The following is a 14877-nucleotide window of genomic DNA, read 5'->3' on the forward strand; positions in this document are numbered from 1 at the left end:
GTAAGTACTTGTGTTGGTGCTTGAAACAGAAAGAGGGAAATAACCACCTGTAAGCCTCTCACCCAGAGATTATTTCTGCCCTGCGGAGGCCTATATAATACATGATAAGGAACTGGTTGTGGAGCTGTTTTTTGACCTTTAAGTTTGAAGTACTATCTTGAAGTCCCTTTGCATGTGAGGCGCTGTGTAACGGGCACTCTTGAGCAGGTGTTTCCTGGGTCTGAAACACAGCAGAGATCTGAGCTGAAGATACAGATTTGGGAGTCATTGACATTTAGTTGGTATTTGAGTCATTTGGAGTAGATGGGATGGGCAGGGGAGGGAATGTGTAAAGTGAATAGATTGGAGCGCCTAAAGTAGACTGGACTCTCAACGTTTAAGGGATGGACAGAGGAAGAGCTTTCACTAGAGGGATGGGAGGAAAACAGAATCCAGGTGAGATGAGGATGAATTAAATGTCAGATGCTTCCAACAGGTAAAGGAAGATAAGTACTAAGGATTTTTATTGAATTTTGCCATAAAGGTGTCGGTCTCCCATAACACTTTCCTTGATCTTCCTCAAGCAAAATTGTTAATCTTCTCTGTGCCTCATACATACATGTTAAACTTAGCACAAATATGCAGTAAATATTTGGTTATAAGTTCTATTTCCCTTAAAAGGTAGAGACTTTTTAAGAATATGCGCTGTATGGGTATACTTACAGTCTTAGTCATCGTGGGTGAGACAGTATTGCATTATATCTTTACAAAGTGAGCATCCCATGTCTACTGTGTAATAGCTGTGTGATCTTTAGCAAGGCACTTAACATCTCTGTGCTTGGATTCTAAAATCTGTGACATGAGATGATAATAGTATCTACTTCAGAGAAGAATGAACATTTGTAAAGTACAGAAAACAGTGCCTGCCTCATTATAAATGTTAAACGGTGTTTGGTGGATATGGTAATAGGAGTATTCTTAAGACAGTGTCTGACACTTAACAGATACTTGAACATGAAAACTCAACAACTTGTTGGGACTAATACAATTCCTGTCATTTTACTCTACAAGCGCATATGGAATATAATCATGGCCAGGCCATAGGGAAATTACAGAATAGAAGTGGACTGAGTTAAATGCATGCAGCTCTGTTATATAAAACAAATCTGTGGACTTTCCGCAAAGTACTTTGTGATCTTAGTTTCTTTTCATGTAGTTGGGAAGGAGAAAGCAAAAAGCTAAAGAAGACTGCTCCAAAGCAGATGAGAATTTTTATGTGTAGAGATAAACAGCCTTAGGTAAGTGGTGGCTGAAAATCATAGCGCATATTTATTTGACTTAAAAGAAACAATACTACAACGTCACCCATTTATCCTGGTTCTTTTCTTCCCTTAAAAAAATTTCTAGTACAGCCCTAGCCGGTTTGGCTCAGTGGATAGAGTATCAGCCTGAGGACTGAAGGGTCCCAGGTTCAGGTCCAGTCAAGGGCATATGCCTGGGTTGCGGGCTCGATCCCCATTAGGGGGCGTGAAGGAGGCAGTCGACCAGTGATTCTCTCTCATCATTGATGTTTCTAGTTTCTATCTCTCTATCCCTCTGCCTTCCTCTTTGAGGTCAATAAAAATATATTAACAAAAAGTAAAAAATAATATTTTTCTAGTACAGTTAACAGACAATATTATATTAATTTCAGGTGTACAACATAGTGATGAAACATTTATGTAGTTTACGAAGTGATCACCCTGATAGGTCTAGTACCCATTAGACATCATACATCGTTATCACAACAGTATCAACTATATTCCCTATGCTGTACTTTGCATCCGTGGTTATTTTTATAGCTGGCAACTTGTACTTTAATCCCTTCACCTTTTTCACCCGTCCCTCCAACCTCGCTCTCAGCTGGCAACTATCAATTTATTCTCTGTATCAGAAAATACAGATGTTACGTTTGTGTGTTTTTCCGTTTTTTTTTTTCTTGTAATTGATTTGTAGTTTAAAACATTGTGGTTGGAGAAGATGCTTCATGTGATTTCAAATTTTTTAAATTTTTTAAAATTTATTGAGACTTGTTTTGTGGTCTAACTTGTGGCCTATCCTGGAAAATGTTCTATGTGCACTTGAAAAGGACATATATTCTGCTGCTTTGAGGTAAAATGCTTTGAAAATGTCAATTAGATCCGTCTTATGTGTCCTTCAAGCCCTCTGTTTCCTTGTTGATTTTCTGTCAGATGATTTAGCCATTGATTTTCTGTTCAACTGGCCAAGGGCTCCCAGGGTGTTTCTTGTGTGGGATGTGTGTGCCCTCCTGTTGTAGTTGATCCTTGATTACTGTTGTCACATCAGAGGGGGGAATTGACCCTCAAGCTTACCGGCTGGCCCGGCTGGCCATGGCTACAGTGAATGAGCTGTTGTGTAGGGGCTTAACCTATAAAGATGAGTCACTTATTGGGGCTCTGGTGCCAGTCAGGTCTGCTCGGGTGTGGTAATTGTGGAGTTGGTTGGGTGATGGTCTGGTGTGGTCTGAAGCTGGTCTCCATCTGTATTGGGTCTGGGGCCTCTTGGGAGTGGCTCTGGTGCAAGCCAAGGTTAGCCGCCACCTGGGTCTGGCTCGGGGCTGCCTAGTAGGATCTGGAAAGTGATCTGCAGTTGGTTGCCGCTTAGTCTGAGCTTGGAGAAGCTTGGCAGAAGCTGTGCTGTGAAATGAGGCCAGCTTGCCACTAGCTGCAGGCTTGGGACCATTTGGTGAGCCCCACGATATGAGCAAGGCCAGCTGCCCCTTGTATTAGGGTTGTGACGGCTTAGCTGAAGTTCATTCCAAGCCAAGACTGGTCACTGTTTATGCCAGGATTGTGGCCACCTGATGTTAGTGCAAGTAGAGACCTATCACCATTTGTGTTACTGAACTCAAGTTCACCAGTTGGGGTGTTCTATTCAGGAACCAGCCTTGGTTGTCGGTAGGTAGTTTTATTTACTTGCAACAAGTAAAAGAAGGCTGGACTCACACCCAAAGCTCTGTCTCCTCAAATAGCCATTGCTGGTGTACACTGGTTGGTTAATTTCTTCTTTACAGTTGGCTATACCCAACTTATAGTAGTTGAGTTCCACGTGGGATCCACATTGGACTAATGGACTTTAATGAACTGAACGCTGAACTGGACCCGCTACAGCGTGGAACGGAAGCTCTGGGCACTGGCCTTGCTTTTGGCTCTGCTGGAACCTTAGCTGCCCCTCTTTCAGGACTGGCTTAAGGGAAATGGTACTTCACAACCCGAGGAATGTAACTCCACGCAAATAAAACCGTTTTCCACATCTCGTTTTCCCATGGGAATCTTAGAAAATTCATTTTCTCGAAGTATCTTTAAGAGCCAACCCACACCCACAAGTGATAGAGAAATCTGGCCCACTAATTCCTCCAGCAACAACACTACTGGACACATGAAAAAAAAAAAAATATATATATATAGTATTTTTAAAATCTCCTTTCTTAGCAGCATGTGTCATTATTTTGGGAATATACCTTCTCAAAAGTTTCACAGGAGGGAAAGCAGTGGCAAGGAACTTCTCATTCTTTGCATGGTAAAATCATCACCAGCTTCTAATTCAAATCAAATTTTAATTCAGTGTCCCATTATTCCTTCTTGAAACAGTTTTGTTTTCCTATACACGATGTGTTGCTTTGGCTTTATGATTAAAAATCACTAATATAAGTACATCTGAGCCCTGGAGCCTGGAATAATGGGAAGTTCGTTTTATACACCGTTAGGAAGGCTGACGTCTGCATGATAGAACTGAACTGATGAGCTACCTGAGAAAAGCAGCTTATTTGTTACTGGCCCACGCCCTGGTTGGGTGCTCTTTTGTAGACATTATGCTGGGTACCTTTTCCTTCCTCCCTTCCTGTAAAAACCAGATGTATTGGAATCAGTCCAAATGCCCCCATTTGATTTCTTCCACGTCAGAGGATGACTGTCTTTTCCCCTTAGAAAATGAAGTTAACCCTTTTCTATGTTTAGGCTAGAGAAATAGGCAGCCTTTATTCCTGTCACTGTTTTATTTTTTAAAATAGACGTGGGGGAGGGAGGCTTTTAAAACAAGAAATGTACCGCTTTCTTAACTGTCATTGTTTGTTTGTTTGTTTGTTTGTATGCTTGTTTGTTTGTTTTTAATCCTCACCTGAGGATATTTTTTCCATTGATTTCTAGAGAGAATGGAAGGAAGGGAGGAAGGAGAGAAAGAGAGAGAAACACCAAAGTGAGAGAGACATATTGATTGGTTGCCTCCCACATTCACCCCCAGCGAGGCTGGGGAACAAGCAAACTGAGGTACGTGCCCTTGACCAGGAATTGAACCCACGACTCTTCGGTCCACAGGCTGACATTCTAACCACTGTTCAGGGCTAAGTAGTCATTTTTTGCCTTTTACTTCCAGGCAAAAATGCCATTATTAGCACTTTTTCTCCCTGTCTATTTATTGCATCCACCCATATGCCAAAGTGAATTTTTCTGAGTTCCTTCTGGCCTCCCGGTTGAGCTGAAGACTACATACTGGAAGCAGAGAGAGAAATACTGTACATAGATCAGCCACAGGGAGAGATACATGGATCAGCACGAGGAACTCAGGCTGGGAGACGTCACTCTGATCCTTAAATGGAAAAAGGCGTCAGGTTTTACCATCTTAGCTGGCACCAAGATACCACGAAAGCAAGAGCTACTGGCCGCCTTTGATGTGTCAAATCCCCAAGTCCTCTAGTTTGTACAACGGGCATTTCCTTCATAGGCCAGTCCCTTTTCTCGTCTCCTTTTTTCGTGTTTCTTAATGGATTGGTCCCAGAACACCTGCCTTGACTTATCCCTTTTCCATCTACCAGATACAAACGTTGTATTTCCTGCCAATCTGACAGGTTTGAAAGTATGTGTCCTCTCTTACATGAAAACTTCGATCTTCAAAAACGTGTCAGTGAGGTTGCTGTCACTTTTCTCAGCATTTACCAAGAATCTGACTGTTATTTTGCTGAATTCTATTGTCCTTGAAGGATTTCTCAGGGCTTAGCAGTAATTGGAGTAATGAAGACATTGCCAGAGGTAACTCTATTAGTGATCACATAGAGAAATTAATGTGTGAACTAGTTGATGCATATTAGGAATTCCCAATTAGCTTGGCAGCTCTTCAGCAGTAACTGCATACTTAGGGTAAAATGCTAAAACAGACTTTTCCCCCTAAAGAAGTACTCTGGAAGGAATAAGATATGCTTCATGCTTAGATGCCACTGGGGCGAACATGTGAGATTAGATCATGTGAGACACACTTTAGACTGAAGACATGATGGTAGCCTGTTAGAAAACAGAATGACTATAGGATCAGATACAATGTGGGCATATTACAGTACTTCTCATTCAGTTCCTAAATAAGAGGACCTAAAACATTTTAGTAACAGCTTGTCAGGAGCTGTTAGCCATATTTATTCCTCTAAATTAATGTGCGTGAAGTGGACCTTCAGAACAGTTGACTCTATAAAGAAAAAAGAAAGAAAAAAGCTTAGTATTCAGGTGTAGATACCAAGAATTGACCATCAACAATCTAGCAAAGCCTGGCCGGCGTGGCTCAGTGGTTGAGCATCGACTTGTGAACCAGGAGGCCATGGTTCGATTCCTGGTCAGGGCATATGCCCATGTTGTGGGCTCGATCCCTAGTGTAGGGCGTGTGGGAGGTGGCTGATTAATGATTCTCTCTCATCATTGACGTTTCTTTCTCTCCCTCTTCCTTTCTCTCTGAAATCAGTAAAAATATATTTAAAAAAAAAGAATCCAGCAAAAATGGCCTTGCATGTTTTCCAGGAGAAAATGGTAGAACGGATCTAGGGTTCTAGTAGGTTAGTGGTGCTGGGAGGTAGTAGCGAATAGTGCTTGTCACCAGAAGAAGGTGTTTCAGCTTCTGAATGCGGGTGAGTGCCTGGTCATGTAGCAGCTATCAAGCATTACATAGGATTATTTCAAATAAATCTGCTTTCCAGAATGTCAGAGCTTCCTTATTTGATAGTTTGGGGTGCAAATTAAAAATGAAATGCTGAGAGGCTAATACTTGAAGTTGCTTTTAGGTGGTAATAGTGTGGTTAAGAGTATGGCCTTGGGAGGCAAACAGGCCACCTTGGTTTGAATTCTGACTCCCAGCTTTCCTATGCCTTAGTTTTCTCATCTCTAAAATAGGGTAATAAGAGTACTTCATAGGATTATGGAGATTACATGAGTTAATATTTATAATTAATGCATGGCATGTGGTAAGTACTATATAAGAGTTTGTAAATAAAATTGGTCTAGTAGCTAAATGGAACATTTAATTCTGAAGATGTCTGTCTTCAAACCTGAATAAATATTAAATTACTTTCCTTTATACTTTATTTTCATCTTTCTCAATTCATGGTATTTTTGACATGGGTGTAATGTGTTCAGACAATGAGTTTACAGAATGATATTTAAGGAAAGAACATAAGCACATACACTTTTCGTTGTATACTTTTAAAAATCTCTCTGATGGGTTGTCCTGTATGTGGTAGAAATAATCACTTTTCTCCCACTACTTCTCCAATCTAGAGCATAGACTTTAGAGTAGGGATGGAAAAATTTTAATGGCAGTCAATTCCTGACTCTTGGTGTTAGCACGCTGGGAGGCTGTGTAATAAATGATGTGTACACTTAACAGGAGGGGAGATGACATAAATGTAGGGTGCTTAGCGTGCGCCCTACATTTAGCAAAAGGGTTGAATTGCAGAAAATTTGATGTCACTTAGGTGTTTCCTGTTTGCCTTAGCATAAGAATCTCCTGAAGGCCCTGGCTGGTGTGGCTTATTTGGTCCGGTGTTGTCCTGTGCTCCGAAAGGTTGCTGGTTCCATTCCCAGTCGGGGCACATGCCTGGGTTTCATGCTCAATCCCCAATAGGGGGTGTGTAGGAGGCAGCCAATCTATGTTCGCTCTCACGACGATGTTTCTCTTTCTCTCTTCCTCTCAGTTCCTCTCTCTCTAAAAATCAGTAAAAAGAATCCCCCCAAAGATTCTGGAGATTCTGGTTCAGTAATTTGGGATTGGAGTCTGGGAACACACACAGTCTTTAAAATTAACAGACTTTTTTTTTATTGCTTTTAGAGAGAGATAGAAACATCGATGAGAGAGAAACATCAAACATCAATCGGCTGCCTCCTGCACACCAGGGATCGAGCCCAAAACCCGGGCATGTGCCCTGACCTGGAATCAGACTAGCAACCTCTCGGTGCATAGGTCAACAACCACTGAGCCACACCGGATGGGATAATAGACTATTTTTAAGACCATGTATGTACTTTTAACAATCATCTCAGATGATTATTATGTTAAGGCAAGATTAATTGACTTAAGTAATTCAACTGTCTTCTCTGAGTCCCACCTTTCTCACTAACAGAATCAAAGATTTGACTAAGACAGTTTGCATCCTAACTCACTTCTGTGATTTTGTAATTTCTATTTTCCTAATGATTTATGATATCAAAGAAGAATTTCATTATGTGTGATGAATATGGGGTGAGGAACTGAGCCTTGTACTTAACAGAAAATTAAATCATTGAACTTTTAAAAATGTTTTCATGTAAAAATCTTTCTAATAAAACATTAAACATAATTACTAGTAATTTCATTCTTTCTAAATAGTGACAATGCAAGATAATAAAGCACCCAAAACTCTGGTAATACATATTGTCTTCTTATTGCGTGTTTGTGTGTACACACATACTATTTAAAATATTGCTGTTTTAGAATTAATGGTCCTTAGATTTAGCAAGTTAACTAAAACTTGTAGCAATTAAAACTTCTCTGTATTGTTCTCACTGTAATCCACGTTAATTCTTTTATTTTGGCTCGTTATCTCATCACCTGAACATAATTGGTCATTTGTCATATATTTTTTGCTTGCTAATGCCTTTCCAATTTATCATGGCATGTTTAGCTAGAGAGACATTTCTCACTGCCTGTGAGGACATAGTCGTCCAGCAACAAGGAATGTCTGACAGTCAGCAAAATGAGTACTGATTGTTCCGTTCTCAACCCAGTGATTTACTTTTATTTTTTATTCTTATTTTTTGTTAATCTTTATCCAAGGATATTTTTTCCCATTGACTTTTAGAGAGAGTGGAAGGGAGTGGGAATGACAGAGAGAGAAACATCAATGTAAGAGAGAGACATAGATTGGTTGCTTTCCGCACTCGTCCCACAGTGGAGCCCTAAACCAGAATCAAACCTGGGACCCTTCAGTCCATAGGCAGACTCTCTATCCACTGAGCCAAACCAGCCAGGTGACCCAATGATGTCTTTTTTTTTTTTTTCCAGCTGTTAGGAAATAGATAATTGGGAGCTATTAGCATACTTTTTTGTGGGTTGTTTATTCCAAGTATTGCCCAAGCCTGTTTCATGGGAAAATAAAGGTATTTCTTAGACCCCACAAAATGATGGCCAGTAATTGACATGACTTGACATTGGTCTTGGGGTTTTTCCAGGGTAGGGTGGGAGGAGCCTTCAAGAACAGAAGCAAGATGGCAGCATGGAATACAAAAGTCATAATTTCAAGGTTACTTTCTTTTAGATGAATTCTCTAAGTTTTGGTCGCTCATTAATTAATGCATTTCTGTTAAGCAGGGATTGCCTTTAGAACACCTTTAGGGTGTATAGCTTATTAAAACTGTTGAATGTATGTGCTGTTTTGAATGGTACGCTTTCCAGATCTAATTGTGGTCCATGGTGTTTAATATATTTTAGAAACTCGATGGCTTCTACAGGGAGCCAGTCCTCTGATACAGACAACATTTTTGGATTCCTCAGTGATGGCGCACCCCCAACCAAGAAGCCCAGGTAAACGGGAAGGGAATCTGAGAAGCAAAGACATTACTAGTAATGGTAGTTAATGAAAAATAATGAACTTGCTCTATATCCTGGTTTTCACTAATTCATATTAACCTTTACGTAAAATTACATTTCTTTTTTGGATCTAATCTTATTTTTTATCAAGGTCATAAATGTGCCTAGTTTTATAAGTCAGTACTTCATGATGCCTCGCTCCTTCCCCCTCAGTGACAGTCACTTTCAGCTTTTTTTATGTTTCTCTAATATTTACATCCATATTTTTCAACACTGGTGTACTGCTATATTTTAGTGTTTTGGTTTTATCTCTTTCTTATTATGGAAGATGAGGATTACGTTTGCTCTCATGGATCTTCTCCCACACAGTATACACACACACACCATACACATGCCTTACAACCTCCCAGTATATCAAATTCTGGGGGTTAAATTACTTTTTAATATATACATTACATGACTGTATAAATGGTACTCATAGTTGAGCCTACTAACATGTTATGATTACATTTCTTATCTATCTATCCCTCAAAGTTATTAAAGATTATCTCTCTCTTGATTTGGTTCACTTTGTTTTCTGTGTACCCATCTGTTTATCTTCACCTCTGTGACAGAAGAGTCAATCTCCTAGGCATACTTCGGCGTAGTAACACATCACTACTGCACGAGTTATATTTGCTTCTGGATTCTTCCTTTGGACTGTCCGCTCTGACAGTTGCTCTCCATGCTGCCTCACTGCTGATTGTGCCATTTTCCTCTCTCATCGCCCTGGGAATTCCTCTTACGCCTCTCCGTATTGGATCCTGTTTCCTGGATTGCAAGTCTTTTTCTTTGGTGTATTCCTTCATCTTGCTGAAGAATGTCCTCTTTCACTTTCTCAGTAAGGGTGCAGAGGAGAAGTTTCTGGAGACGTTTGAAAATATCTTTATATACACTTAACATTTATTTGATGATTTGGCCAGATGTAGAGTATTAGGTAGGAAATTGTTTTTCTTGAACTGAAAATCATTTTTCACCATTTGCTTCTAATATCTAGTATCATCTTTTCCAATAGACTAAACTTTTGAGGTTAGGACCTCCATTTTGTTCATCAATATATCACTAATGCTTACCGTAGTATTTGGTACTTCATAAGTTTTTCATATTCATTGAAGGGCTGAATGCCGGAGTTGGGGAGAGGGAAGGTGATTCTAGAGGCTGTTTTTCCAAAGCCAGGTTTCCCAAAGCTTAAAGTATTGTTCTTTCTTGGGTTATGCCCAAATGCTGATCCTGTTTCTGTTTAGTTTATTATTTGGACAAAAGGTTGAGAAAGACAATTTCTTGGGGGAAAAACACGCCATCAGCAAAAATTAAATTGCAAAATATATTTCAAGCAGATTTTATTATAGTCTCCAGAATGAAAGGGGGTGGAGAACAAAGGCAAAAACGTGTGCCCACCTTGTATCGCGTAGAAACTTCAGGACAGAACTCTGTCTCTGCTTATCCTGGTGAGAAAGCGATGGTTTTCACTTTCTGTCATATCCATTGAATAGTTATTTCTTTGTTTGTTTTGATCCTTGAAGCTCCTCCTGTACTCTCAGAATTCTGTTGGCCACTTTTTCTTTCTTTTTGGCTTGAGGATATCTAGAACAAACTGGTTCCCATGTTTAACCATCTAGCTCCTGCTCAATTTTAGTCATGCTCAGTTTTATCTTCATAACATTCACAAAATTTGGGCCCAAGTTTTTTATTGGCTGCCTTTCATCTCCTGGTTTTGTTTGTTTGTTTGTTTTAAATATATTTTTATTGCTTTTAGAGTGGGAGAGGGAGAGAGAGATAGAAACATCAATGATGAGAGAGAATAATTGATCAACTGCCTCCTGCACGCCCCCTACTGAGGATTGAGCCCACAACCCAGGCATTTGCCCTTGACCCGATCAAACCCAGGACCCTTGAGTCCGAAGTCCGATGCTCTGTCCACTGAGCTAAACCAGCTAGGGCTGTTAGTTTGTTTTAATATATTTTTATTGATTTCAGAGAAAAAGAGAGAGAGAGAGAGAGAACAAACATATCAATGATGAGAGAGAATCCTTGATTGGCTGTCTCCTGCATGCCTCCCCCTGAGGATTGAGTCCGAAACCCGAGCATGTGCCCTGACTGGGAATAGAAATGGCAACCTCTCAGTTCCTGGATCAGTGCTCAACCACTGAGCCACACCCGGCCGGGCATCTCCTGTTTTGTTTCTCAACAACAGCAGTTTAACTTGTATGGGGTTCTGTCCCCTCAGGAATCTAAATCAAATATGTCCTTTGAAACTGCATGTTGGTTTAAAATATAACTTAGAACTCGGCTGAGCTGTAATATAATCGGAACTTTTCCTACTATTAGTGGGTTTTCTTAGATTGAGAGGACTATGAAGGAGAATATTGATTTTAAGATTGCTTTTTAGGATTCCTGAAATAGGTCTATGACTGTTTTCCAGCAAGCACTGGCACAATATTCTGGTCTTTTGCATAAGCAATTTCGAGAGGTGTCAGAAACTGGCACTTGTCATCTTGGCAGCTGTCAAAGTTCTAGCTGAAGACCATGGTTTTAGACCGTCTCTCCATGTGTCCTGTATCTCTTGGCTGTTCTCCATCCTCTCCTTTGTTGAACTTTTCTAGGAAACTGCTTCCAAGCTTAAAAAGTAAGAAGCCGCGGGAACTTGTGCTGGTGATTGGAACGGGCATTAGTGCTGCGGTCGCACCTCAGGTTCCAGCTCTGAAATCCTGGAAGGGGTTAATCCAGGCTCTACTGGATGCTGCCAATGATTTTGATCTTCTAGAAGATGAGGAGAGCAAAAAATTTCAGAAATGTCTCCATGAAGACAAGAATCTTGTTCATGTTGCCCATGACCTTATTCAGAAACTCTCCCCTGTGAGTAACCGGCCATTTGAAATTTCCTACCTCTCCCTCCCCCACCCCCACCCCCCCACACACACACGCATGCTGAATGTAATCAGGATGTTCATTTCTAGCTTGTAGATTCACATAGCAGTTGCCTCTCCTGCAGAATGTCTGTTTATGGACCTTATCCAGGGTACTTATCTCTTGACCCCATTTCAGTGTGTGTGTTTGCTGTTGTTGATGATGATGATGATGTGGCCTTTATGTGTACAAAAATGAAACAACTCTTCCATTGATGCTGTATTTTGTATTTACTTTTTCTGTACTCACTGTTATAAAAGCTGTGTTCATTGGCATCCATGCCTTTTAGGGAACCTCAAAAAGATTAGAGATCATTCTTATCTTTTTATGCATGGAGCAACACAAGTTTTTAAAAAATATATTTTTATTGATTTCAGAGAAAAAGGGAGAGGGAGAGGGAGAGAGAGGTAGAAACATCAATGATGAGAGAGAATCATTGATCACTGCCTTCTTCATGCCCCACACTGGGAATAGAGCCCGCAGTTCAGGCATGTGCCCTGATCAGGAGTTGAACCATGACCTCTTGGTTTATAGGTTGACGCTCAGCCACTGAGCCACCCTGGCCAGGCTCTCTGCTTCTTTTTCTGATTCTTCCTCTGCACTTCTCAATCTCTGCCCCCCCTTTCCTCTTTGTCTCTCTCCCATGTAGGTCTCTGCCTGCCATCCTTTCTGTAAGTTCTCTGTGTGCCTTTCTGCCTCTGCTCCTGTCTTTCTGTCTCTCTCCCTCTCTCCGTTCCCCGTCTCCTCACCTCCCCCCACTTTCAGAAACTTAGAGCCTTTTTCACTTCTTTTCATTTCCTTGTCTTTAATTGTGATAAATTACTAATGTAGAACAATGTAAAGAATTAACAGGATTTAAAGAGCTCATGGGCACTAGCTGGTTTGGCTCAGTGGATAGAGCGTCGGCCTGGGGACTGAAGGGTCCCGGATTTGATTCCAGTCTAGGGAACATGCCTGGGTTATAGGCTCGATCCCCGGTAGGGGACATGCAGGAGGCCGCCAATCAATGATTCTCTCTCATCACTGATGTTTCTATCTCTCTTTCCCTCTCCCTTCCTCTCTGAAATCAATAAATATATATTAAAAATAAATGAATAAAAAAATAAATAAAGTGAAGAGCTCATGGGACCTTCACCTTATACCATATACAAAAACTATCTTAAAATGGATTAAAGACAAATATAAGAGTGAAAATCATAGGAAGAAAACCGGTTTAAAGCTTCATGAGTTGGATGGATCTGGCAGATCATTGTATGTGTGTGTTGTATTTTTAAATGTTTTTGTTCATTTTAGAGAGTGGAAGGGAGAGAAGTAAGAGATAGAAACATCAGTGAGAGAGAATCATCCATCAGCTGCCTCCTGCACACTTCTTACTGGGGATCAAGCCCTGACCGGGAATGGGACTGGGGACCTCTTGGTGCATGGATCGATGCTCAACCGCTGTGCCACACCGGCCAGGCTGTGTGTGGTTACTTTTGATCACTGAGCTTGTCAAGCCTGCCGTGTAGCCCCCCTGAGCTTGTCCGGTTTATTGCACAGCCCCATTTCCCTTCTCATTACCCACCATTGCCTTTGCATCATCAGTATAAATACAAACAGTTTAGACAAAATATCACCTTCATATTACTATGAAAGTATTTTTGACATTGCATACTCCTTAAGAATCTCAGGAATTCAAAACGTCTGAGGGCTTTGTTTTGAGAAACATTCCAACAGAGGATATGTAAGAAAAAAATCCAGGCAACCAAAAGCTTGTGAGAAAGGGGGAGCACTGGGGAAATTTGAACACTAGCTGAGTATTTGGTATTAAGTGTCTATGAAAGAACATCCAGCCTAAGAATAAGTCTTACAAGAGTTTATTTGGGCCAAACTGATGACAGTTACTGGGAAACACAATCTCAACGGATTGAGAAAATGCTTTGGAGAATAATAGTTTTATGTAGCTTATTTTATATGTTAGAATCAAAGGAGGACACGGAAGGGTGGGTTATGTAAAATCCATTAGGGAGGCAGGAGAAAGCAAAACAGGGAAATCTCTGTGATTGGATAAAAAATAAAACAGACACACTTTTACTTTGATGGGTACAGGATAGTTAACATGTACAGCACACAGAGATGGTATGGGAGCAACAAGATAACAATGAGGGGTTCTGTGATCTGATACTCTACTGGGAGGTTGTGCCCTAAAGGTTTTAAAAGGGGGGTTTCTTTGACCTTCCAAAAAGACAATAGACAGGCTCACTGAAGGTAGTAAAGATTGACTTTTGTCGAGGAAGCTACAGGAATGACTACCCACCATGACTAGGAATCTTTATATTCAGACCATCCTCTGTGGTTACTTTCAATCTCTGAGTTTGTAATGCCCATCGTGAGCCTCCCTGAGCTTGTCAGATTTAGTGTGTGGCCCCTTTTTATCCACAAAAGGAATTAATAGGATTGGGGTTTTTTAGGTATGATAGTGGTGTTGCAGTTGTTTTATGTTTTACTAGAGGCCCAGTGCACGAATTCATGCACGGGTGGGGTCCCTTGGGGTGGCCTGTGGAGATCGGGTCCCAGCTCGTGCCCCCAGCCTTTTAGCCCCGCAGCCCCAGCTGGCACCCTGCCTTGGCCTGGTGCCGCCCCCTCACCTGCTCCACCGTCCTGCCTGCAAGGCAATCAATTGGGGCCAAGCCCGGCTCCCTTAGCGCTGGGAGCCAGGTGGTGACCCCGCCCTCCGCCACCGCTGCTGGTTGCTATCTGCAGGGCCATCTGGCCTCCACTCACACCCGCCTTGGCCTGGCACCGCCCGCTCACCTGCTCCACCATCCCACCACGGTCCCGCTCTCCTCGGGGCCAGCAGTGCCGCCCGCTGCCAGTGCTGCATCACTGATGCCCGTCATGTTCCGCGCCTCCCCCCGGTGGTCAGTGCATGTCATAGCGAGCGGTCAAACTCTTGGTCTCCCTGTCAAACTCCTGGTCAAATGACTACCCGAGGGGACAATTTGCATATTAGGCTTTTATTATATAGGAGGATATGCAAAGGGCAGTCCTTGTATTTTAGGGAACCTACTGAAGGATCTGAATGAAGTGATATAA

General features: G+C 41.5%; 1 protein-coding gene across 10 annotated transcripts in view; it reads left to right on the forward strand.

Annotated features, from left to right (window-relative positions):
* FAM118B (family with sequence similarity 118 member B) overlaps positions 1-14877 on the forward strand; it is a 38654-nt gene that overhangs the window by 7780 nt on the left and 15997 nt on the right. For 8 of the 10 annotated variants that reach the window (XM_079763003.1, XM_079763010.1, XM_079763011.1 and 5 more), the window contains exons 2-3: positions 8758-8850; positions 11499-11751. In XM_079763003.1, the coding sequence (XP_079619129.1) occupies positions 8765-8850; positions 11499-11751 (339 nt within the window). In that variant the 5' untranslated portion in view covers positions 8758-8764. Of the gene's footprint in view, positions 1-21; positions 1278-7119; positions 7306-8757; positions 8851-11498; positions 11752-14877 lie in introns of those variants that run through there. The other 2 variants (XM_079763007.1, XM_079763008.1) reach the window with 2 other exon arrangements.

This window comes from Cnephaeus nilssonii, assembly GCF_951640355.1.
Source record: "Cnephaeus nilssonii genome assembly, chromosome: 22".
NCBI lineage: Eukaryota > Metazoa > Chordata > Mammalia > Chiroptera > Vespertilionidae > Cnephaeus > Cnephaeus nilssonii.